This window comes from Argiope bruennichi, chromosome 4 (assembly GCF_947563725.1).
Source record: "Argiope bruennichi chromosome 4, qqArgBrue1.1, whole genome shotgun sequence".
Classification (NCBI taxonomy): Eukaryota; Metazoa; Arthropoda; class Arachnida; order Araneae; family Araneidae; genus Argiope; species Argiope bruennichi.
The window spans coordinates 5,778,842-5,804,881 of NC_079154.1; the positions used below are offsets into that span (position 1 = coordinate 5,778,842).

The window sequence follows — 26,040 nt, forward strand, 5'->3', positions numbered from 1 at the left end:
CGGTAATAAATCGAATGGAACTGATTACAATAAAAATGCACAGGAATAAAAATACTAGAAAAAGAAATTACCATTTTTTGACTATAAAATGGCAATTGCTCCCAACAATCGTTTCCTTTTCAAATTGCCCCCCCCCCTCCTTGCATCGGTACAATTTGAATAATTACAAAAGAGCAACGGAGAATCTCATTATTTTCATTACTGCCCCAAAAAAAGTCATTAACTAATGGATATTTTTATTAATTAAAAAAAGAAATTCATTATTTTTTTAACGATGCAGGTTGCGGTTTCTGCGTTGCCCTTCCATGCGTTTCCCAATCATTTTCTCACCTCTGAAATGTAAAGGAGGAGAGAAAAATAAACGAAGAAATGCGAATGTTTTTGTTTCACTGCAAATACTTTAATATTTTAAGAGCTAATACCTATTAGCGAATGAATGTCATCTACATGTATGCAAGAGATTTCATTGGACGTTTACTGATTTCGTAATAAGACTCGAATTCGAAATTAGCAATGGAAAACAATTGAACAAATTTATTCAATTTTTTACAATATCAATATTTTGCAGCAAGTACATTTGGTCAAGATAAGTTTAAACCAATTTTTAATTTCGCTTTGCAAAGAGCACAAAAAGGGAGCATTGGAATCGTTAAAAACCTCGATCCCGAGATTCAGATTAATTCGAAATTACGTATTCCAAATTCCTCGAATCCAAAAAAACGTACTTCTTCTTGTGTACAGCCCACACAACCACTGAACGTAGCAACATCGACAGGATTTGTTCTGGCTATCTTTAGCATAACACTCACTGATTTACCAAACTGACATCCTCTCAAAAAAACATACTGCCGGTAAACACGTTAACTGGAAGTACGATTTTGGCTAAACAGTTGAAATGTGGCCTTAAGACTCAAATTGTAGATCTTTGTCCAATTTCCGATAAACAGTTTTAAAATCTAATGTAGATCCATGTCCAATTTTGAATCAAATGCATCCATGGCTTAAAGATCTCTACATTTGCACACATGTAAACACAACAACTCAAAATCGCAATGACTCACGCTTATGAAATTTAATATGCGATTGTGTGACAAAAATGTTAATTCTGTGCAAAATTTCGGTTTAAGTCAGTCGACAAAGTGGTGTCCAAAATACGTCCTCTGTTTTCTTCGTTATAATACGAAACATAAAACACTCATGTGCAAGACTCTGAACACTCGTGGCATTCATGTCCTTATAAAATATCGATCATTTTTATGCGGGGGAGGGTATAGCATTCTTCCAAGTAATACTTTCATTAAGAAGAATGTGAGAAAGTTTCAGGCTACCACTTTCGCCGACTTATATTTCAATAATAGTATTCGAAATGAAAATGGAGAATACTATTACGAAAGTCGCAAATGAAATGAAAACAAACAAATAAAAATTGACTTTGATTCATTCCATTTTACTAAATTCCATCATGAAGTCATTTCAGGCTGTTTTTGGAATGGATCTCGTCATTTTGAATCATATTTTCTAAGTGCCAATCCACGAGAGAGAACTTACCTAATCTAAATTTCTTCTCCACAACATAGGGAGGACGCTTGGTCCAATACCAACACATTTAAGATGCACTAGCCTGTATGCACCGCCTGATCTAAGCAGGAATCCGATTTCGAACAATAAACCCTTAGTTTCCGAAGTCTAGGCTTTATTACCTATTTACCGTTGCATCTATCAATAATTTGCTAGTTAAGAAATATTAATTTCAATTCAGAATCAACAAATGTAGGTGTAGGAGCAAGTTTTCCTATTTATTTTTAAAATGAATAAGCACGTAGAATTATTTTAATCAAGCTAACTACGATTTTGAAAAAAAACATAATTTATTGATTTGTATTTACAATAACGGAAATTATATTTCCCCCAACTTGATAAAAAAATTAAATATTAAAAAAGAGACTAATGATGAAGAAATTGGGGAGAAACATCTCAGTTTGCACTAACTACAACGAGAAATGCAATTACTCCATTCCAATAGAATTACGCCATCAGTTTTCATAAAATGGAGGAAAAGCAGTTATATAATAAAACAATTATGTAATTATGACAAAGTTACAGCGCTTTAGAAGGTGCTTGATTTATAGAAAAAATCTTGCACAAATAACTAGTGAAATTATTTCTATAATCTTCTTAAGTACTTACTTGTTTTTCGCCTCATCAAATTAGATTACACCTTCTGTTAAAGAGAATGCGTGCATCTTTGATTTTCTTATCAGCTCTCCGAGTCATTGACACGCTTGTGGATTTCACGTAATTTTTATATTGCATTCCAAAACACTGATCAATGCTTGTCTTTAAGCTTATAAATGTGGAATACACGTGTGGAAGTTTTATTTTTTAAAATATAAATTATTAACTTGAACCAACTATGCGACTATTATTTATGATTTCTCAATATACGACATTCAATCTTACGAAACATATTTGGTGTAGATAAAAACAACCTAAATTCACGTTTTTTAATATATAATTAAGCCAACAAATGCTTAAAAATTAACCAAGCTAATGACCTTTTAAAACGAAAGAGAAACTAAAGAACTTTTTAGAGGCACTGAACGTAATGTCAAATTAAATGAGGGAAAAGGCTAAAATTAACCCTCAACCCATCAAATACGGGGACGGACAACGGTCTTGTACACCTTAATCACCACATCTGACTTTACACCCCCTATAAATACCGTGGAATACAACCAAGCCATTCGCTAAATCTTCATGCAAGCCGCGTTTTTCGGCAAAGGATCTTCGTAAAATATCTCGCCAAGATGCAATGTGAATGCTTTTACGACCACTGCGGTCTACCCGTCGTAATCGTAATTGGTAGTTACGATTTCATCGTACACACAGCAAACGTTCTCAAGTACCACGGGCATTTCGCTCTGGGCACATTTGAGGTTATACGAACTTTTACGCTGGTCGTTCGAACGCGTTTAATTTAGTTGAATGTCCCGTCATATCACCTATAATGTTTTGCGATATTTATCTTGACGGCGATTTTTGTTAAGTGACAACGAGATTAAATTATCGGCTTCGTATGAAAATCCTGCATGAGGTTTTATGATAGCATTAAATTAAATTGTAATTCTGTGACAACGCTCTGAAATAATTAAAAGGGATGATTGTGAGCTCTATTTCAAAAATTCGGAAAATTACTGTGAGTTAAAGTCTAGTGTCATCTCAAAAATTCTGCAATAATACAAATCAATACACATAAGATTCAAAATAATTTAACTCACAAAGTAAAAATAAGAAATTCTATTATAAATTAATTTATATTCCATTGCATGATTTCGTACAGTGATTTAAAATTAGGAACTATCTACAAAATATTTTGGTGTAGAAAATTACTTGTTTCATTTAAATATTAGATAAAAACGAAGTTGATATATTACTGAAGTAAAAAAGAAAGATTGCTAGTGGGAGAATATTGACTTATGGAGGATAAAAAATTATATTAAGCAGTCCAGTTATTCAATAAATAACCGCTATAATATTTATTACAGCTAAACTCCTCTCTGGAAATTATGAAAAGGAATTGCAGCCTTTATATTAAAAAAAAAAGAAAAGAAAAGTGTAAATATATATATATAATTTTATAATCTACATGGCATTTAAGTTACTACTATGCAAAGATATTTTATATTGTTTCTGGTATAACATAATGTCTATTATTAATCTTTGAATGATACATCTTTTTGTAAATAAAATTTATGGAGAATAATATATTCATTTCACAAATCCAGAAACCTCGAATTTGAAAACTAAAAAAATTCGAAATTCAGGAGATATCCGAAACACAATCCCCTTACATTAATATGGGATTCTAAAAATCGCAATGTTAAATAAATATTATAAATAATTCAATTTAAAAAATGAATATTTAAAAACAACAAAATACAACTCAAAGTTCATTATAATCCTATTAATGTTATTTAAACACGAATAAATTTTCACATATTTCATATCAGTGAGCAATATTAACTTCATGGAAATCTCAAAAGAACCTAGTTATTTCTAATAGAAATCTAATATTATGAAGTAATTTTTGCGGTAAAATATTTTCTAACCTAGATTGTGTACATAGTAAAGTTTATTAAATTGGTATAAAAAAAATTGTAAGGAAAATTCTTCACGTTCCCACCTCCCAAATACGATGGCAATTAGTTCATTAGAATATTGCGATTTTTCCAAGTTAATATTAGCCAATTGCTAGAGTACAGCAAAAGTTGTGAAGTGAAATTTTATTTCGTCAGCCATAGAGATTGATTAAGTTTTAAAATATTAACAAATCCTCAGCAGTCATTGTTACATCATACCAAATCTGAATTAATATGATCAGCACTTTGATTTTAATTATAGAATAGGGTTTTGGAAACAAAGATTACAAGAAGATGTGCTGAGCATTGTATCGCAACAAAAAATTAATGATACGGAAGAAGTGATTAACTGTTTGCCTTTGATTTTTCGGGGGGAGTTTAGAGATAGTCCCATGTCACAGGTGGAGATTCAACTTATCTGCATACTCTTTTAAAAAAATAAAAGATTATTTTAGAAATTACCAGATGTTGAGGTCTCGGGCGTGCCACTTAGCATCATCAACAAACTATCCGCCAAAGTAGTGGTCACATCTACCAACAGTGTTGTGACTGTAGTAGTCGCAGACGCGACGGTCGCGGCCTCCGAGGTCGCGTCACCTAAAGAGACGCCAGCTGGTGTCGTAGAAGGAGACGGTGGCGCAGACGGTGGAGCAACGTGATGGGGCCGAGCGTTGCGGTTGGGCGTCACCGGTATGATAATTGACGGTCGACTCGTGCTGGTGCTGGAGCTTGTGCTGGTGGTCGTACTCGTGGATGGAGTGACCGAGGATTTTTCTGGAACAAAAGCAATCATTATTGCTAGGGAAAAATTTTAAGATATCAATATTTTAACATTTTAAATAATAATGTAGCATGGAGAAGAAAATGGTTTCAAGCCAGTTTTTTCTTCTAGATTTAATATTAAGACGCGTGACTAGAAAGGAAGCTATGGTTAAGCTCTGAGAGATGAAAGAATACTTTACTAATAAATAAAGTGCTAATTAATAAAATCAAATTAAGATTTATGTATTTGATGCAGTCCCATCCGTTTTAAAGAAATTTCTCCAGAGAAATAGATCCATTTTGTTTAAAAAAAATGACAAAGAATTGAAATATTTCAATGTTGATATTGACGCAAAAATACAATACATTAGAAAGAAATACAATACATTAGAATACATTAGAAATACATTTTAGAAAGAAAATAGATGCATAGGACAATAATGTTTTCCATGATTCATAAAAATAAATAAATAAATAAAAATAAACCAAGGAGTGTAAAAATTAATTTTTTTTTTTTTGCTAACTATGTTTTGAATATCATGGTCCACGGACATTCTTAAACGAAGAACTTTTTTTTTATGAAGCCTTTTTGGGCATGTCTGGCTAATAATACAAGAAGTAATGTGCAAGAATATTAATGAATAATATAGCATGATTAAAAAAAAATCTGACAGTTACCTGGCACACACTGATAATGGGCCTCTAAGTACTTCGGTGTCCCGGGACATGGGTCTCCGAACAAAGATGGAGATGCAGAAAGACTGCAGCTGTTTTTCATTCCGCATCTGAAACAATGAGAGAAAGTTAGTACTGTGAAAGAGCAATATTGTTTTCACATTTATCAGAATAATACTGAACTTCAATTTGAAATGGCCTCCTTATTACCCCTTAAAAACTGGCACACATTGGGCCTGGTACTTGAGTAGGAACATTATTCTTGATGGCCTTAGAATTGGACCTGCTTAGAGCTTCATTAAAAGAACGTGAGAAATATTCTTTGAATAATCCTCCTAGATTCACAAAAATTCCGACTCGATTCGCGATCGGCTACAACAGCCGGGCTATAACATAACGAAGCTCTGTGTCTTTCTCAATTCTAGGAAAAGACAAAGAGCTGAGCTATATAATATTTAAATCGATCACCTTGAAAGGGCCAAATCGTACCATCGTCGATCTGAAGAATGAATGCTCTCTCAAAACTCTCCCCTGCTTAGATTTTAGGTAGCTATACGCGATATTTTCCAAACATTTCACCAAATTATCAAAATAATAATAAATTAATAGAATCCGAGTAACAGATTTCGTCTACAAATAGTTCACAAATTATTTTTAAAGTGGCTTTAATTTTTTTAAAAATATTTGATATAAATCTATATTAGTACTTGGTGAGCTGTTCTAAGTTATATCAATTCATTTTCATAACCTGCTCTTTTCATAACCTGCAGATTAATTTTTACTATTTCAAAATTATATTGTGGAGGTGCTTATGGGACAATTTATCACCTGGTAGAAATCTAAAACATCAGGGCATTGCCTTTATCACTATACAGCACATATCAACAAAATATACTTCGACCTAAGCAATATTATGATACTTTTCTTATTGATTATTCGTTTTTAATTTTAAAACTTTTGGCAATACGATTTGATAAAAGCAGAAATCCGCTGCATGAACATAAATCATTTTTATAAGCAAATGTAATAGCTAATTGTGACTTGTTATTCATAAAGTCAAAGGGAGGTATCTGCAATTACACTAAAATTGCACACAGCATCACTGAAAAGGCATTGGTCGTCACATTTGACTTGATTTCATAACCACCAAACAATTACCGTTTATATGAAATCGGAATTGGAGTCTGAATTTAGCAGCCTCGCCTTTGAAACTAAACCAGGATCATTTCAGACATTAAGACCAATTATAGTGTTTTAGAATGTGGAATATTTGAAATCCCTGTCCATAAGAAAACAGTGACCACTTCGCAACAGTTGAGTAATCCTCACATGACTTTCAAAGTAATCTTGAAACGCTTCACTGAATTCGAATGTTCCCCATGAGTAACTTTTAAAAACATATCGTTTGTAATCATGTTGTCCCCGTGAGAATAAAAAAAATCGAAAAGAAAGAGGAAGAATTCAATTCAATTCCGAATTATTTCAAAAATCTGCCAAAATAATTTTAAGGCAACCTACTTGTCACAAGATTTGTGAAAATCAAAGTGATCAATTCTGATAAGAGGTTTAAAGATTCCTGACAAAATAATAATAAAAAAAAAAACCAACGCAATAATCACATAATGATGTAATGGGTGAAACTGAACCGAACAAAAGGCAATCATTCTTGAATTTTTCATGTTCTTCCATCATAGTCAAGAAAATAAAAGAAATTCCTGAATGCAATGAAACAGAGAAGATGTCGAAATAAAAATTATTGCTGAATAAATGGATCATTGAATGAAAAAGAGTCGGATGGCAGAGTCTGGGTTTGGCGTATGCAGGGAGAACGCCTTTTGCCAAAATGTAATGTACCTACAGAACAGTTTGGCGAAGGTGGATTTATGGTCTGGGGATCTTACTCGTGATATAGACTGGGATCCTTGATGCCAATTCATGGTAAGCTCAACGCCAAATCCTTTTCTACTTTTTTAGACAACAATGTGTTTCCTATGCTGCGACAATTTCACGAGTTGGGTCATTGTTATTTAGAGGAAGACGGCGCCACTCGTCATGTTGTTAGGCTCATCATGGATTGATAATGGAATGACAATGGGATGAACCGACTAAACATGCCTTGCCCAGAGTCCAGACTTGAATCATATAGAAAACCACTGGGACGAGCTTGATCCCCGAATTAAGGGGTGCAGCAATCGTCCAAAATCGGTGAAAGAACTTGCATGTCTTCTCCAAGCCGAGTTGAAGAAAATACAACTGTCCAACATCTAAATATTTGTGGAAAGCACGCCCCGAAGGATTAATTCTGTAATTGCCTCAAGTGGAGTGAGTTGAATATGAATAAATTGTGTTTAATTCTTTTATCACATGTGTCCAATTACTTATTGGCTGATAGTATATTATATATATATATATATATATATATATATATATATATATATATATATATATATATATATATATATATATATATATATATATATATATATATATATATAAAGAGAGAGAGAGAGAAATTACGCTGTCAATAAGAGAAATATTATACTGCTAATTTAATGAAATGTTGACTGGGCTTCGACTTCAGACAGAATAGAGCACTTCAAAAAGAAGAGAGGGAATATATAAAATGAAGAAATAATAAAAATGTAATAAACACAACAGAGTTAAGCCGGAGAATTTCCTCTTTCTCCCTTATTTTGAAGAAGGTGAAGTGACAAAACGGAATCGTATCTGGTAAACTTTCACTCTCACATAGCTCTCAATTTATTAAAATGGACCCTTCTGATATCACGCAATTCTTCATATACCACCAAATGGTCAGAGTGAAGATATAATATTATGCTCTTTAAAAAAGAGAGCATCAAACGTACTCACAAAGAAATGAAGACTACAGATTATTATTCTAGTGCATAAACGAACGTATTAATAAAAAAATAATAATTTCCTTATTTATTTTTGAATTTCCTAAAAGAATTCATAAAATTCCAAAGCATTACATATTGAGGATATTACACTATTGATTATGGGATAATGAACAATCTTTTTTAATGTATCGTATTTCTATCAGTTATTTCCTAATCGCAAAATTGAAAACCAGGTTCTAAAAATGAATTAGATGTTTAAATTTTGAGAATATAAGATTTGTAAAACGTTGATCAATATCAAAACAGGGAAAATTAATATAAAAATCAAACCACACAACAATAACAATCGTCGCTGCAAAAATTTGCAGAAAGATTTAATTAAAACGCAAATTCGAGGAATAAAAGCAATAAACATACAATTTTACTAATGCAATTTATAAACATTCTCTAACCCGCTGTAATCACACATGCAAATAAACACGCTCGAGACATCAAAAGCGTGCCGCACATACATCAAAATGTAATTCATGAGACATTTAGAAACAAGGATGAAAAAAATAAGCATTATAAACAGGATGAGGCGAATCATGCTGCTGATTATCTAATTTCAGAAAACAGCCTTTTCAACGCTCGCCGAGGTTGCCATCTAAAAGCATCATCAGCGAAAAATTTCCACTTTTTTTGCTTCTGTTTTTGAAAAATGCCGCTTAAATACTTCGTTTCCATTATATTCATTAAAAGCATATTACACAAGAATGCATGACACATAGTGAAGTAAAATCTCTACGCTTTTACATTTTAACAGAGTTTTCGAGCAAAATTTAATTAACTTTTTTTTTATTTTTTCCATTTTTTTTCGCATTATTTATTCCCGGTAGCGTAATCCGTTCTGTTGTATAGTTAGAAAGGGCGATTAAAAATTTTTACCAGAAGTAAACCATGCAGCACAGTGTTTATTTTTTGGAGAAGAAAACTTATCATTATTTTTACTGTTGTTGCATTTTTAATTTCATTTTCGGGAAGTTTCTCTTACACGCTACACTAAACTCGACTTTGAACGGAAAACTGGTGTATCTTCAAATCGTGACTCATTGCTTGATGTCGCAAAGCACACATTTCGATTTCAAAGATATCAGCTCTTTTCATTTTTGCTTATTAAAAAATGCTACTTCGAAATGCCTAGTTTCACTATTTATTCAATTGACTAAACATACAAACGAAATTATTTTAAACATATTTGCTTTTGAATAGTAAAATGAGAAAAATTGTTTACTCAGTTTGCCTACATCAAACGGCAAGTTGACTTTGATAGGAATAAATCATTAAAATTATCAAATCTTTTTACAAATATTTCATATTTTTTCTTTGTGTATGAAGTTTTAAAAATGAAAACATTAAAAGACTTTGTAAAATCACAATTTTTAAAAAAGACTGAAAATTACTTTTAATTCATAAAATCTAAAATCACAAACAAATATGAATTCTTTGTTTTTCATTCTATATCATACGTAAATATATTATATAAATATAAATTTTGATGTCAAGATAAACGAGTTATTTTTAAATATCACTCGAGAAAATGTGAAATGTTTTTTTCCAATAAACACATTTTTATTTTTGCTTCTTGTAATATGAAATAAAACAATTCTTCGCAGTATACATAAAAATAAAATAATAAAATCTACTCTTTTTGAGATCGCTTTCTTTGTAAATAAAACAAAAACATTATTAGAATATCGAAATGAAAGTTATATTCCAATATGAATGAGCCAGCTTGTTGAATCGAATTTATGAATTCAAAAAAGTTATTTGATGTACTAAATTTATATTAAAATTTGAATAAAAAATAACATCCATATTTGTAATTTAGAAATATAAAAATAATTTATTTATGTGATCGCGCTTATACATATAAATAATAAAAAAATTAGTAGAAGAATAATAAAATAATAATATAAAGAATAATAAAAAAATTAATTATTCTTTTGTAACATTTCAGTTATTCAGTTTAAAAAGTAAAATTCAGCTGTCATAAACAAAAACTAGAGTTGACAGTAATTAAAAAAAAAACAGCAAACAAAACAGTAAATATACATTAAAATGAGAAATACTACTTGTTAATAAAACAAAATAATAATAAATTTATGGATACTAATAATTTCTAGAAGTTACTAGGACAAAAAAAAATAATTAAACGTGCTAAAATCCATTATTTTAAAATAAAGTTTCTTTTAACGATGTTTTAGATATTTTTTGTAAGATTTTAAAAATGTTATTGCTGAGACATAACATTTCGAATGAAATTGTAAGAAATGGATATGAATTATATTTTTAAAAAATATCTGATTTTAAAAACAAATAATAAATCTTTAATTCAAGAACGAATGATGAACTGGCATCCCTATCTATAATTTCATCAGAAATTTAAATGCAAATAATACTCATAAAAAATAAATATTAGAATTAGAGTTTGATTTTCATTGAAACACAAAATAAAACTTCAAAAAAAATTCCTTTAATTCTTTTTAATAGTAATTATCAGCCTTTATAGTGAAGGAATTTGGGAAAATACTGGTAACTTACAAAAAGTAAAATCCATTATGTCATATTACCCATGTTCATTTAATGTAATAGAGTAAATAGAAAAATTTCAACAAGCGTGGTTCGCTATAATAAGGTTTTGGTCTACGATGTCTTCCTAATTGTCAAAGTTTCAGAATAACACGGAATGAAATCAAAGAATGTAAGAAACAGAAAACATCCCAATTACAAGCAAATAAATCTTTTAATAGCTTAAAATTATACTAATTATAACGCTGCTTAAAATCCTACATGATGTTTTTTAATGCTGCTTTTTAAGTAAGAGAAATATTATCGTAAGTTGTAATTTTGGAGGAAAAGGTATCGATGATTTTATAGTGCAAACAAAATTTATAGAGGAAAGAATAAATGAATGAATTTATCAGAAATGACATCTATTTTATTTAATAGTTCAAGGAATGATAGAGCAGATAAAAACTAATTGAATATTTAATTGGAGAATATGAAAAGAAAGATGTACACCTAAATGATCAATAAGATCTTTATTTCATAAAGATTTATTAGTCGAAAGAAGCAAAAATGCATTATAAGAAAACTAGCAAGTATTTAGCACCATGTTATCAAAATCAAAGAATACTTTGTTTGCTTAGTACTAAGAAATTTGAATAAATGGATTTTATGCAAAAAAAAGACAATGTATTGATAACTAATTGTGATAGCAGAATAAAAAATTTTAAAAAAATATGAAGGCGTCAAATAAAAAATATCCTCAGTTAATGATTACCGAGGACAAAAATATGTATAATTTCAAGCGTAATAATACGTAATACTTCTAGCCAAAATTGCTTGCATTATTTGTATATTTCATGAAAGATGTCTATCTAAAACACACTTACATGGATATTATTCTTTTCATTTTTGTTACCTAAACTGTATTTACCTGCTGATGCAAGAAAATATACGCCAAAAAATTTGACATCCTTATTTTGATGAATTCCCATTTTTAGTTCTGACTGAGAAAGATAAGCCCTTTTCATATGATGCTTCTCTGCCTGCAAACATGGTAACTCGAAAATGGGAGTTGGGCGAACGAAACGTGATATGTAATCTTCATACGAAAATATATATACGATTTTATATGAAACCCACCGGAGGAAAGTCTGTTCGCTCTTGTGCATATCAGCGAAAAAATCAAATATTAGTTTGATTAATGAAATTGTGCATGTAATTTTAATAACAAAATTATAATCCATATTAAAATAATATAAACCCAAAATTAAAACCTATATTAGTAAACTCAAACCATAAACTTGTTCACTCTATACGTCTTCTACTAATGTGTAAGTGAACCATATCACTAAAAACTCGCTACATAGATGGGATTTGGCATGAGATCTTACACCAAATATGGATCCGTTCAGTGAGAGAAGAGATCGAAAATGAATGCTCGATTCGCTTCATCGCATGACAAAGCAAATACAAAACCGTGATATTTCATAGAATTGGACAGACAAAAGAACCCTATCGGTAGATTAGATGTAATGATTCTCCATTTCTGATTCTAGTCATTTGTACAGCACTACAACTTTTAGGAATCTAGTGTTGTAAATATGAATCAAACACAAATATTTGTAAAATGGTAAATATAAAAGCATTTATGATTCACAGAAAATTAATTTCAAAACCTAGAAGGGAAATGGAAAGGACATTTAACACTAATGCTGAAATCTGTTTATCCTTCCAGTAAACTTACTTATCCTTTCACGAAGAAATTCCCATTCATTCGAATCCAAAATTTTCAAAACAATGTAACCCAAAAATGCTTGTTTAAATGTTCTTCACGAGAACGGACAATTACTTCGAACTCTTCGAGCGTTCTAATTTGTCAAAGGCCTCTCTCTCAGACTTGCACCGTTTTCTCCCCAGACGGCCCCGTGAAAAATTTTACTGCAATGAGAAACTAAGTTGAAGGAGAAGACTCCACTACTAGCAAGAAATTAATCATGCAAGATTAAGTTCCCAGATAAGGATGGGGCAATGGAGCTAGGAGGGAGGGATTTTTTTCCCCCGCCGATTTTGAGTAATTCAAGCCGTTGGAGCGTGGCATATTTTCGAGACGTTTCAATGAACCAGTTTTTATTTTTCGCGAAATGCGACTATCTCAACGCTTCCTTGTTGTAAAACAGTCCGGAGGAGGTTTTGTATCTTAGAATGAAACCGAAGAACTGTTGAAGAGGCCACCGAAGCGATCCGATTGTGTCTAGAGTCGAGGCCAAGACTTGACGTTTATTAGGGAATAAAGTTTTTAAAAGGGTTATAAATCTGTTATATGTACGATTGAAACTGCACTAAAATGTGTTTTTATTTATGGTTTTCAGTTATTCCAGTTCGAATAATTTGATTTTTGGATTTGTGAAAGCATCGGCTTCCCCCCTCCCCCATTTCGACAGAGTTTCATATTTTGAATAAAGTAACATATTTTTGTTTGCAGTCGAAATATTTTCCTAAGAAAAAACTAAGAAAATATTACTAGAAAAATTTTGTGTATAGGTCATTCTAACTTTAGAGGAAGAAACTAATAGAAAGTAGAAAAGAAAAAAGAATTAAAAATTATTAATTGAGGATAATTAATTCAACAGATAGAAAATGCGAAGGGAGGATTTTTAAAAGTTGCCGAGAAACTCTTTTAAAATTTGTTAATGAGCGTGTTATCAATATAGACATCAATTCATTGTAAACCTGAAATTTCCTAGATAGGTTGATTTGGTTAAATGTATTGACGTTAGTTATATGTTATTGTGTGTTTCTCTTAAAAAAACTTTAAAAAGGTAATTTACGAAGCACATTTCCTAATCTTGATACAATGAACAGGCAAATTTCGTGTGCACCAAATCAGTGGTTGATTGGAAAGGAGATCCAATCCATACTTCTGTTTATTAAACTATGACACTTACACCGGATGTAATAAATACAGTTGGGCGTGGTTCAGATTAATCCCTGCTTTCCATTAGAAAATGCGTCCATTTGTTAAAAAATTAACTTCTTCTTTTATTTTGTCTATACAAATTATATTGTTCAAATTTCTTAATAGCATTCCACCAAATGGTTGCAATTTTCTCAAGCTGGCAAACTCAATGGTCAAATGAAAGAGAATAAACTACATGCAATAAAATTAGTTATAGAGGCATTGGCCTTCTTTAAGAAAACGATATTATTTTAACAAGACTGCGTATTGGTCAATCTAGACAAACTCACTGGTATCTAATAATGGATAAACAGGCTCAAGTATGTCCTCATTATGATAATCTGTCCATTTTTAAATACTCAACTACTTTCAATATCTTCTATTACTGTTTTTGACATTAGTTGGTAAAACTGAACATAATCAATTTTTTCCCTTTTTAAAATCCATTGGATTTACTCCTCAATTTAAATACATCTTTGCACTTTTGCTATGCTTTTTTCGATATTCATAGAGTTTTTCTTTTTTTAAATCCCATATTTTTACTGCTTCTAAATACTGCCACAGTTGATTTTGAAACAAATGCATGCTTAAGTCCGGCATACTGACCAAAAAATGTCTTTTGTGCCAATAAACAACAAGCAAATCAAGCCAAATTACACTAAATCATTCATCGACATGCTTAGATATAATAAGCAAAATAAAATGAGTCAGAAGTCTTTTTGTGTCTAAATAGTCTATAGTTGCTCTAATACATACAATGTTGTATGTATTTTCTGAAGAATTAACGCTAAGCTAAAAATATCTAGCTAATCAGACATAACTTCTATATTAAAAATTAATGAAAATTAATTCATTATATAACAAAAAGGGCGTTCATTTGCTTGTAGTTAGTGAACGAGAACAGACAATAATTTACACTCTTCATAAATGAAACAGTGAACAAGAAGTCTCTCTTTAATTGCGCCGACACTTTCATAGCAATTCCGCATGAAATATCTCAGAATTCTATGTATCCTTCTTCCTTTTTTTTTTTTTTTTTTTTTTTTTTTTTTTGCAAACATAAAAAGAACTTTCATTGCCTCATATAGCGGAAATTCGTTAGTTATTCGTCATGTAGAGAAAATTATAAATTATCTCAAATTGTTAACTAACAGAGGTTTATTTCAGATGTTAGAGATGGGCTACTTTACTTTCTGACCAAGTGTTATAACGATGAACTCAAATTTGGAAAACATTTAACTTGAGAACAGGACTAATACCATTTTCAAAATATGTAAGAATTTTATATAAAAAAAAGGAAAGGGACTCATTTTGTTCAATTAAGCAAAACTACTGACGAATGTGTGTGTTTTTAAGAGGGACTTCAAAAAAGTTTACAGCAAAATGATTTTTTTTAATTAAACAACTTATGTATGGGAATTAAATTTATTTACTGCAGATTATTTAATTTTTAGTTGGTTCCTTTTATGAAATATTAAAGTTAAAAAAGAAAAATAGTAATAATTCCTGAGTAAATAATAACAAAAAAAATCAGACATAACCAAATATGCTATTGAAATTTTTTGTCCTGTCCAACGCATTTTCAAGAAACAACACTACACAGAAAAATCGTTCATAATAAACTCCATTAAAAACACAAAGCGAAAAGAATTAATTCGGATTAATTAGTTCCGTTTAATTATTATTCCTTCTTCCCATTTGAAAAATAGCAAAAGAAAGAAAGACAAATAGGGAACACAGAGATTTATTGTTTTCTATGCATCGAAGTTCAATTACCGATCTTTGTAATCCTCAGATAACTGCCTTTAATTAGCAATGATGAAGACACCATTTGGACTGAAAACAAACAATCTGAGCAAGAGCAAATGACATCATTAAGTTCAATTTACAATAAAACTTCCCGATTATCTCCCCCGAATCCTTACTCACTTGTTTTACAGAAGATTAAACAATATTTTTTTTAAAAGTAAGTAATCTGGATGATAAAAAGAAAGCAAATTACGAAATTATTTGCGTCTCAAACCTTAATCAAAACTCTATAAGCAACAAACGCCGACTAGATTTTCATCTGAAATCGAAGCTAGTCTGAATCGAAGTCTCAATGAAGTTAAGTAATTGCAAAAATCAATATTAACTAAGATTAAAATACACAACAATTTTAATTTTATTAATTAGTTATTCATTAGACGTAGTTTGTAACATCTTACAAACGCTAGCGAAATTTTCAAGGATTCGACAAGCCTGCTGTAGTTCTTGAGCGTCCCCTCCCTCCAAGCTCGAATGTGAACCATGTTGCCAGAGGGAAAAAATTGAGACGATTAATCTTCAAGATAAGAGAAGCACCGCTTTAAGTAATTAAAATCTGGATCGGGTTTCTTCGCAACTCTTACTTTTGCAGTTCACGTACGGTGTGATTTTTTTTAATTATTTTAATTTTAAAGCATTTTAATGGAATTTCGGAGATAAGATAAACATGGAAGACGCATCTCAGTGAGATTCGTGGACAGGTGTTGAATAATCGAGATAAGTAAATGAATAAATAATTAATTTTAAAATTCTACAGAATTCTATCGAGCTAAAAGCGTGAAGTATCTCTAAATATTTAAAAATGCCAAGACATTTTTGTAAATCTAGACGCAACACTTAAACTAATTCCCGAAAACTAAAAATAAATCCGAAAGTAATATCTTAACAAGGCGTGAAATAAAAAGACACTGCATCCATTTTAATTCTTAACGACAAATTAAATTTCTCAAGAATGACTTTAAATTTTTGAAAGCAGAACAGTAAAAGAAGTATCAAGTAAGCATAGCAAATCAGAATTTATAAGTCCATACTAACATCATAAAATACGGAAAAAAATTTATTTTTACGTTTATTCCCAAACGTTACGTTTCGGTTTATTTCAAACAAGTGATTTATAAGCTTACATTGAAAAGTAATATGCAATTTCAATAAAAATTTCATTGTGAAAAATTAACCTGCATTTTTTGTAATAATTTATTGCTTTCTTTAAGCCCCAGATTTTTTTAATGAATTTATAATGTTAAAACACACGCATTCGTTTCATAAATTTATAATTTACAGTAAATTCTTAAATATATAGTTTCGATAATGTCATGATATGAAGTTAGTTCCATCGAAGTGATAAAATTCGCCAATGAACAAAAATATTTCTATTTTGATTTCACAAACCCAAGCAATACATAAAGAATTTCGGGTACAAAAAAACTTTATTTAGAAGTACGAAGTCATTATCTTAGGATATACGCTGTCATTTTGAAATCAATTGTTAGTTTTGCAAAGAAAAGCGGGGAGAGCACTCCGCTCAATGCTCTCGTACAGTTGTACATTATTGCGTCATATTAAGTTCCCGTCTTATTATGGTCATATATATGTTTTCATGGATATATGCATTTGAAGAATATATATACAGTACACTCCCGATTATCCGCGGAATTGGGTGGCGCGGCCGCCGCGGATAACAAAAATCGCGGATAATCCGAAAAAAGCTAAAAACGGGTATTGCAAAACAGAAAACAGTCATTCCAACTTTGAAAAATCGTTTTATGTACAATAAAACGTAAAATAAACAGCAGGAAATGTTTAACTAACGCTTAATATTTTAGTATATCACTCAAAACTAACCTAAAATGAATTTTGTCAATGAAAACAGAAAAGTGCTTTGTACTTACGAGAGGCGTCAAGGATACACAGAAAAATTAATATATATGTACTGTTTTAATACTGTAATATATTATGTAATTACAAAAGCCTAACTGTAAAACTACACCTTTTTGAAGAAATCAGTCATTTGTGTTTGCTTCTTGCTTTGGAAGCATTTTCTCTTTGCTTGAAAACAAACAAACAAACAAAAAATACTTAGTGCGACAGGCGCGGATAAACCGCCCGTGGATAATCGGGAGTCTACTGTATATTTGATACCAGCCTAATTTTGGTACAATAATCACATACTAAAATTCATGAATCTAGCTTGATGCACGCTTTCGTAATCGCTGTCGCATGCCTGCACATACAGACAGACAGTTCCCTCATTCACAGATTCAGTCCAAAATTAGAAAAACTAATTGTAAATGACACCTAACTAGCTTGTGGTGTATTTTATGTCATTATATTCACATTGTTAAATGGAGCGATAGTTTTCCAAAGACGAATTCTGACTGGATATTTAAAAGAAATTCATAATTTTGGCAGAAGGAATCTTCCAAATTTCATCTGCATTTCTGAGTTATCAAGCAGATAAATACAAATCCACAAATGTTTCTTTTTCATAGTAAAACAAACCTGAAATGTTTATTTTAGTCAATTTTAAGCAATTTGAGAGTCAACTTTTCTTTTTTTCATTTCGTCTGCATTGAGTAAAAATAATCAGAAACGCCTGATCTACTGTTTAACTTGAAGTCATCTGTGTGAAACAAACTTTTCTTTTGTCAATCAAAACATCAATCACCGCAATTTACATTTATCTGCCAAAAACTGCAATTTGCATTCACCTCCGATTATTTGTCATGATTTATTGCGCGGTACTTATTCATCACGTTTGCATTAGAATGTCGGAAGGCAATCATTTACATTTCAGACCATCAAATCTTGGATAATAATGATCAACATCATCGATCAAGATCTCTTGGGAAGACCGAATTGGGAGTTATAATGGCTCAAACGTGGAAGCTGTGTTGAAACAGACGTATTCTGCACTCAATGTATTAGACTATATATAAAAATAAGGGGCAAGATTTATTTTTATTAATAACTTCTAGAGATACTTGAAAACTAGAAAATACTTCTTAATAAGCACCTTCATAAAGTATAATTCATGATCATCGTTAAATGCACTCAAAGAATAAAGGATTTTATAAGCAATACCTATTTATTTTTTTATAATTTTATGATTAGTGGGATCCAATATTTCTGGGGGAGGGGGATTTTAACGTTATTTCAGATATTATTAAGAAAGATCGCAATTCGATTAAAAATATTAGATGTCACTTTTAAACATCTCAAAATATTATCATATTTTCAATAATCAACTAATGCTGGAAGTTAAATCATTAGCATCATCAAAAGTTATCATTTGTTTTTATCACTAGATATAAAAAGAAAAAAGCGGTTTTGTTCGTTTGTGCTGGAAAAAAATATGAAATGCTAACATATAGAATTGAAAAAAAAAAAAAAAACGCATAATAATTTTGTATTAACAAAAAAAATCCCAATTTTTTGCGGTTGTCAAACACAAAATGCTGCTAAACAACTTTATTCAAAAATTTTTAAAAAGTGTATAAACACAAAAAATGGCAATCTTTTTATATAAAAAAAGTATATGACTTGTAAATGCAGCAATTGTATATTAAGTCATAACTGTATTTATAAGTTCTTTACAGATCATAAAAATTGTTCAAAGACATTTTCATGCTATTTTGTACCCTTTTTCGGTCATTTCGTTTAGTTACTGTATCACCTCATTTATTCAATCAATATTTCCCAAAGCCTATAAAAAAAGGCATTAGCCTATAAAACTGAACTAATTACATATTAATATTTCATATTCATTGGTTAATAAAAAAATTCACTTTCTTTCAATAAAGCATCCATGCCTGATAAGCAAGATATTCTTAACATAGCGCAATATATTAGAAAAAAACATTTTTTTTTAAATATCTGTGATTATAGTAATTAGTAGATAGAGAGAAAAAAAAGCATATTCTTCTGACTAACCCCACGTGACTTAGTACACCCATGCAAATCAATGAGAAGAGGGTTTATCATAGTTTGTGAACTGCGGTAGTTCATGTGAATCAAAGCGATTTCCAACACCAAAGATGGAAGTCTCAGCACATAGAGATAAGTCATCTTCCTAAAGGAATCGCTGAATAAATTCGCTTGCATTAGCATTTCATTCGAGAAAGGTCTCCAGCATGTAGTCTGATAGCAGAAAGTAAATTTTCACCTAAAGATAAAGAGCATTCGGAGAGCAGAACCGCTTATCAATGTTTGTCAGGGATTCAGTTAGAATCCTAAGTTAAAAATACACGCTGCCCTTCTTTTGATTCAAATTCTTCAGCCACAGATAATCTAATGTCCATACTTGGCTTAAAAATACCTTAAAATTCGTTTCCATTTATTTTCAGTGATTAATATAAAGAATTAAATCTGCTCATTTATCATTTTTAAGTGAAAATAAACGTACTAGACTTGAGTCGGGTGACGTCTTCTTTTGTATAAGAAATCGCTTTTTAACCGAAATGGAACGCAATAAATCAAACAGTGCATACACTGAATTTTTCATGAATATATTTTTGCAAAGAATCACAATATTTTTTTTTCAACTAGTTGGAGTTTTCTCCAAAACTTTCTCACGTACTCTACAATAAACGTGAGTTTGTGTTTTAGACGACAACAAAACAACAAATATTGTCTGTCACAAAATCACATTCCAAATTGTATATATTTAAGTTATCGCGTTTACATGCTTCTGAAAGCGCCGACCAACAAACGTTCCCCTCTTATTGGATGCAGATCCAATTTTGATGCATGTCTACACTATAGATGTTAAACCTGTGTACCGAATTTTATCTATCTAGCTCTCTTCGTTTTGTAGAGTTATCTCATATTTTAACAACCGGAAACACAGATTTCGTCTGCATAGATTTTCCTTAAAATTTAATAGGAATTTACATATTTGGTGTAAAGGTCGCATGCCAAATTTCATCAGTCTAACTTAAAGTGTTTTAGAACTATCTTTGTAATAGAAAAATAGACATTTTCCAAAATATATGTATTTCGAAATCGGGGAGATCACAAACGTGGAGATTCGTCAAAATTTCGAGATCGAATAGTTTGAGGAATGCAATGCTTTCTCTGTACTTTGTATACGATAACTATAGTTCAATAAATGCGCATGAAACTGAAACTTAAATGACTTCGCAACTTAATGACAAGATCTTTAGATGTCAGTCCAAAGGTTTTAGAGCTTCAGATGCATTCAAGAATATACAGTGTTTAACATTTCCATTCAACTTACGTGTCTTTGATGACATTGAAGGAATTCGGAGAAGTACAGTCGACGCTCCAATCCAAATTTCCGTGCTCGTTGCATATGCTAATGCTAAAGCGACCATAATTAGCTCGTAGCAGATGAATCATGTGGCCTGGCTCACAGGAGATCCGCAGCTGCCGGCCTTCGCAAGCGTACGCCGTGCGGTACTTGCTCTCTTCTGAAAAGGGAAATATATATTGTATATAATTCCATTTACTTCAAAAATGAAAAACAATTATTACAATAATTTAATGAAATAAACAGATTTTTTTAAATCAAAGATATGCATATCAAAATAAAATTGTGAAAGAATGAGTTGCTGGTATAAATGCTCTAAGTAAATCGAAATTTAAACCCATCAATGTATTTTAATTTATTTTTCAGTGCCTTCTTTCTCACTAGATTTATAGTGGCTTAAAATAATTTATAGATTCCATCTCCGAACACTTTTATTATCTTTTATTAATATCTTCATATTACATATGTTATCTTTCATTGGAATCAAAATTTAATTCGAATCAATCGATTAACTAATAATTAAATTTTAAACCTATAATAATAATGAGCTGTGATAGGAAACCCCAACTATACAAAATTTCAAAATTCAAGTACTTCGAGAAATGATTAAAGAATTATTACAAAATGACTTTTTTTGATATATTTATGAAAGAAAAGAAATATAACTGCATACATACAACGAGTATATAGAAAAAAAAATTAGTAATTCATTATAAATGCAAGTATAAATCATTAAAAATATAATACTAATTATTATTAGTATTAGATTATATTAGTGGATGCCTTTTTAAATTCGATTCTTATTCTATCGCTTAAATCACTTAAAATATCCTAAGGTTAACAAATTCAAAACAATATTTCTTTCTACAATTTGCTTTTACCTTGTAAAAAAATATATTCAAAAATTCATATGATTCGAATCATTTTTAATTAATAATTAAAAATTGGCGAATATTTAATAGATCTATTTTTTCCGTACTAAACAGAGAAAATTTTTATGTAAATATGTAAATGGAATCGTTAACTCCCTCCCTCTGTCCCTCTTCCCCCCCCCCAGTTCTCAAAAGGGAAAGCAGATGAAATATTAAAAAGTACTGAAATAACTTTTTCAAGAAAAATTAATGAATATCATAAATTAATGTGCAAACCAATAAAAAAAATTAATAATAAAAATATAACTAAGATGATGGGCACTATAAAGAAAACTATCGCTATCGATGTCTTTTTTCATAATGCCCATAGCATTAATATTAATAGTACTTGAAATATCACACCATAAACATTCATCATACATTTTCTCTAATATTGAGTTTTTTTTTTTTTTTTTTTTTCCCTAGTTGTGAAAAATTTAATCATTTTTTTTCAGGACAACTCAAAAACTTATGACACTAACTGTCAAACTCTTACAAATTAAAACATCTCATAATATGACGTTACGGCAATTATTGAGCCTAGCTAATCCGTTTAGAAGCTTATCTTTTAAAATAATCATACTATATGAGATGATACCGGAAGCTCAAGCATTATTGACATACAAAAGTTTACGGATAATCCCAACCTTAATCTGACGCCCATGGGATTTTAATCAAATGTAGACAGATCTGCCAAAGGATAGCGAAGGTTTAGGAACTTGCACTTACGAAATAAGCAAGATAATGTAAAGTTACACAATTTCTTCCATTATTAGAATATGTGCCCGTCTAGATGGGCTATTATCCCGTTAACAATATTTCAGATCTGATTGTCATAGATTGATTAACTATGATTGCAATAAAGAATTTCGTGCACATTGACAGAAAATAAGAAAATATTCGCTGAAACTAGAAAGTAAATTTTTTATATTTAATAAATAAAGTATTTATAGCACAATTTAAAACTAAAAATACAGTAACATAAAAAGCTTTGTTTCCTTGCAGTTGGATCTTTTTTATCAATAATGTTCAGAACACGCAAATCAAAACAAATCATTAAAATGGGTCTGAAAACAGTAGTGATCCGATAATAGAAAAAATATGCAAAAAAAAAGAAGAAAAAAAAAATTACTCAAAAAATTATTAGCAGTAACCTCCAGTTAAAGTGAGAATATTATGAATCAGCATAACTATGAAATAATAAAAATTACAGATAAAAATTGAATAAACATAAAACACTAAAAATTACCACAACTGAATGACTTTTTGCTGAAATCCAACATAAAAAAAGAAATATTAATAAAATGTCGCGTTGAGATTTATTCGTGTACTGAAAAATAGTCTATTTAAACATTAATAAAAGTGTCTTAGTGGCTAGAAGCCAAGCTAAAAGATAATTTGCACAGCACATAATGATGGAAACCAAGGGGCGGGAATATTTTTCGCTGCAATCAGCGTTACAGACGGCGCTGTACTTTTTCTATTATATATTGCATATCTTATATTATTTTCCTGCATTCATTTACAATTAAAATGTTTTAGATGTCGAAAAATATTAAATAATCCTTTATAAAGCATATCTTCTTTTATTGCCCTATCCGGAATACAGACATTTTACACTTACGAGGTGTATAAATTCGTTCATTCGAATAAACACTTTGCTTTTTTGCTTTTTTTTCTGATATAATGAAATAAAATGCTGTTTCACTTATTCACTATAAAACAAATAGAATTCTTGAAGTGTTTTGTAGATTATGTATGGTTTTTAAACCGAATCATAGATTTTTTTTGAATAATCAAACTACAGCTTATAATTTTCAGAAGTGATAATTCGATACCCATATGATACAAAAGTATTATTAATATCATTCTAAAGTGTGTTTTCAATAACAAATAACAATTTATCAATTCGTAAAATAACATAAAAAAGCGATTCATTTGTCGATTAAATTGTTACAAATAACTACTAACAATTTAGATCAGAATTACAGAATGAAGTTAAGTCATTTGATTTCATGATAGACCCACATACGCAAGTCATTTAACTGGGTCATATCTTACGCAGTGCCGTGATATCATTTCTTCCCCGCCTGCAAAATGAGCCGTGGATTCCAAAAATAAATTCGAGCAGAGCACTTGATATACATCACATGAGCATGAATTGACTTCATCACAAGAGAACTAACCTTATCATTTATAGTCTTTATCCTCCACAAAAATCTCTTGTATGTAACCGATTTAATTTACAGGTTGAACATTCACTTCATTGAAGTCATTAGCTACGCATTACCTTTCTCAACGAAATTTCCCAAAATACATTCCACAAAACTAGTTAAAATTTAATCAACATACGCTTGGCATGGCTTTTAACAAGTCCAAATGACCAAAATACCTCGCCAATAATTCTCAAGCGTACCCTTTATCCTACCACAGCTCAGAAATTCGCATGTCAATTACAGTCATCTATCTTTCTCACCCCCTTCTTCCTGCTATACGGATAAGGAAAAAAGGGGATGAAGTGCAGAGAGTTATCCTGACAGACGTAGGAAAAAACATAACGAGACTCGTAAAACATAGAACGGGAGAAGGGGTCCTAAAGCCAGGCAGCACAGAGTTACGTAATTATAGGGCCGTGAGTATGGGACCCAGGGGATAATGAAGCAATGCAGGGGGGTGAATTTCTTTCAGGAGGGGGAGGCGAGCTGTAATGGACTACGAGAGGCATACCACTGACAGATGGCACGCACGCAATTTCTGAAGAGACCGTCTTGGGGGTCAAACCCTCATTGCAATATGGAGTGGCATCCTTATATAGGAGAAAAAGCATTAAAGGGACTCTCTTGTAGTTGATTTTCTTGTATGGTTAGGTTATAAGGAATGAAAATCAGTTTAAAGGGTATGTTGTTTCCACTCAAGGCTTAGTTTGTTATTCTACCAATAGATGGCAGCATGGTTAGAATTCTATTGTTGAACATGTATACTTAACTGTAAAAAAAAATGGATCACGTGTTTATTTTACAGTGAAGATCTATTTGACAGAGTAGATGGTGCTATTTATCTCATTTGAAAACTTTTTTAATAAAATTTGAAATTGTAAAAACTGATTATTAAAACAAATAGAACCATGATCTCAAAGCGATAAAAAAGTTTTAAATATTTTTTAACAAGAGTTTTATAGTTTATAATAAATCAAAATGCAAAAAAAAAAAAAAAAAAAAAAATCTGACCTTAAAAATTTAGAAATTAAAATAATATTATTCTCATTGATTTTGATTTAAATGAAATTAATACGCTATAATGAGTTACATTAATAATTATTTTTTAATATACTTCGCTTAAGATATTAAATCCTGTATACATCGAATGAATATGTTCTAATTCTCATTAGAATATTTGACAATTTTTCTGCCTTAAAAAACTTTTGGAAAAAAAGATGGCAATAATTCCAAAAGAAATTGTAATAAAACACAACCTGATGGCCATCTTATCAAATCTTGTGATCACTATCATGCAATATAAACTGTGATTAATAATAAGAAAACACAGCGTGAAACACATGTTAACGGATGTTAAGTTTCTATCAACAGCCATTCCAAAGTTAGAGAAAAATGAAACACTCCAGCTTGAATTTAATACATCACTAAATACTCCAAAGCAAATGTACAGCAAAAATAAATAAATAAAAATAAAAACATAGGAAAAGCGTCAGAAAGCGAGAATAATTTTTCATATCCCAAAAGCGAAGTGGGTAAATACCACACACCCATCCTCACAAACCCAACTTAGTTTCCGCATAAAAAATGCAGAAGAGAACGACTGCTGCCACTGGAAACTGAGGAAAATATCAACGCAAACGATAAAATCTCACCGAAAAGGGGAAAATCCGATTGAGACCCTCTTTTGCCCGGGAGAACCAACCAATGGGCTGGACAACCAATATTCAATACGCTCCCGTTTGCATATCCTATGTCCCGGTGAAAAATTGTGTTTCACAAACATCAAAGGCAAAGCACAAGGGAATGGAAAGTGCAGATAAGTAGAATTCGCAGGTCTTCCTAACAAGATAACGGAGCAGAACGTCTTGTGTCTTTTCAAGTCAAGGCACAGGCTG

General features: G+C 30.8%; 1 protein-coding gene across 10 annotated transcripts in view; it reads right to left on the reverse strand.

Moving 5' to 3' along the window:
* The window catches only part of LOC129965741 (latrophilin Cirl-like), a 716,323-nt gene that overhangs the window by 144,237 nt on the left and 546,046 nt on the right, over positions 1 to 26,040 (reverse strand). For all 10 annotated transcript variants that reach the window (XM_056079881.1, XM_056079880.1, XM_056079878.1 and 7 more), the window contains 3 exons: positions 20,986 to 21,178; positions 5,580 to 5,686; positions 4,602 to 4,913 (listed from right to left, as the gene is read on the reverse strand). In XM_056079881.1, coding sequence (XP_055935856.1) covers positions 4,602 to 4,913; positions 5,580 to 5,686; positions 20,986 to 21,178 — 612 coding nt within the window. The remainder of the gene's footprint in view (positions 1 to 4,601; positions 4,914 to 5,579; positions 5,687 to 20,985; positions 21,179 to 26,040) is intronic.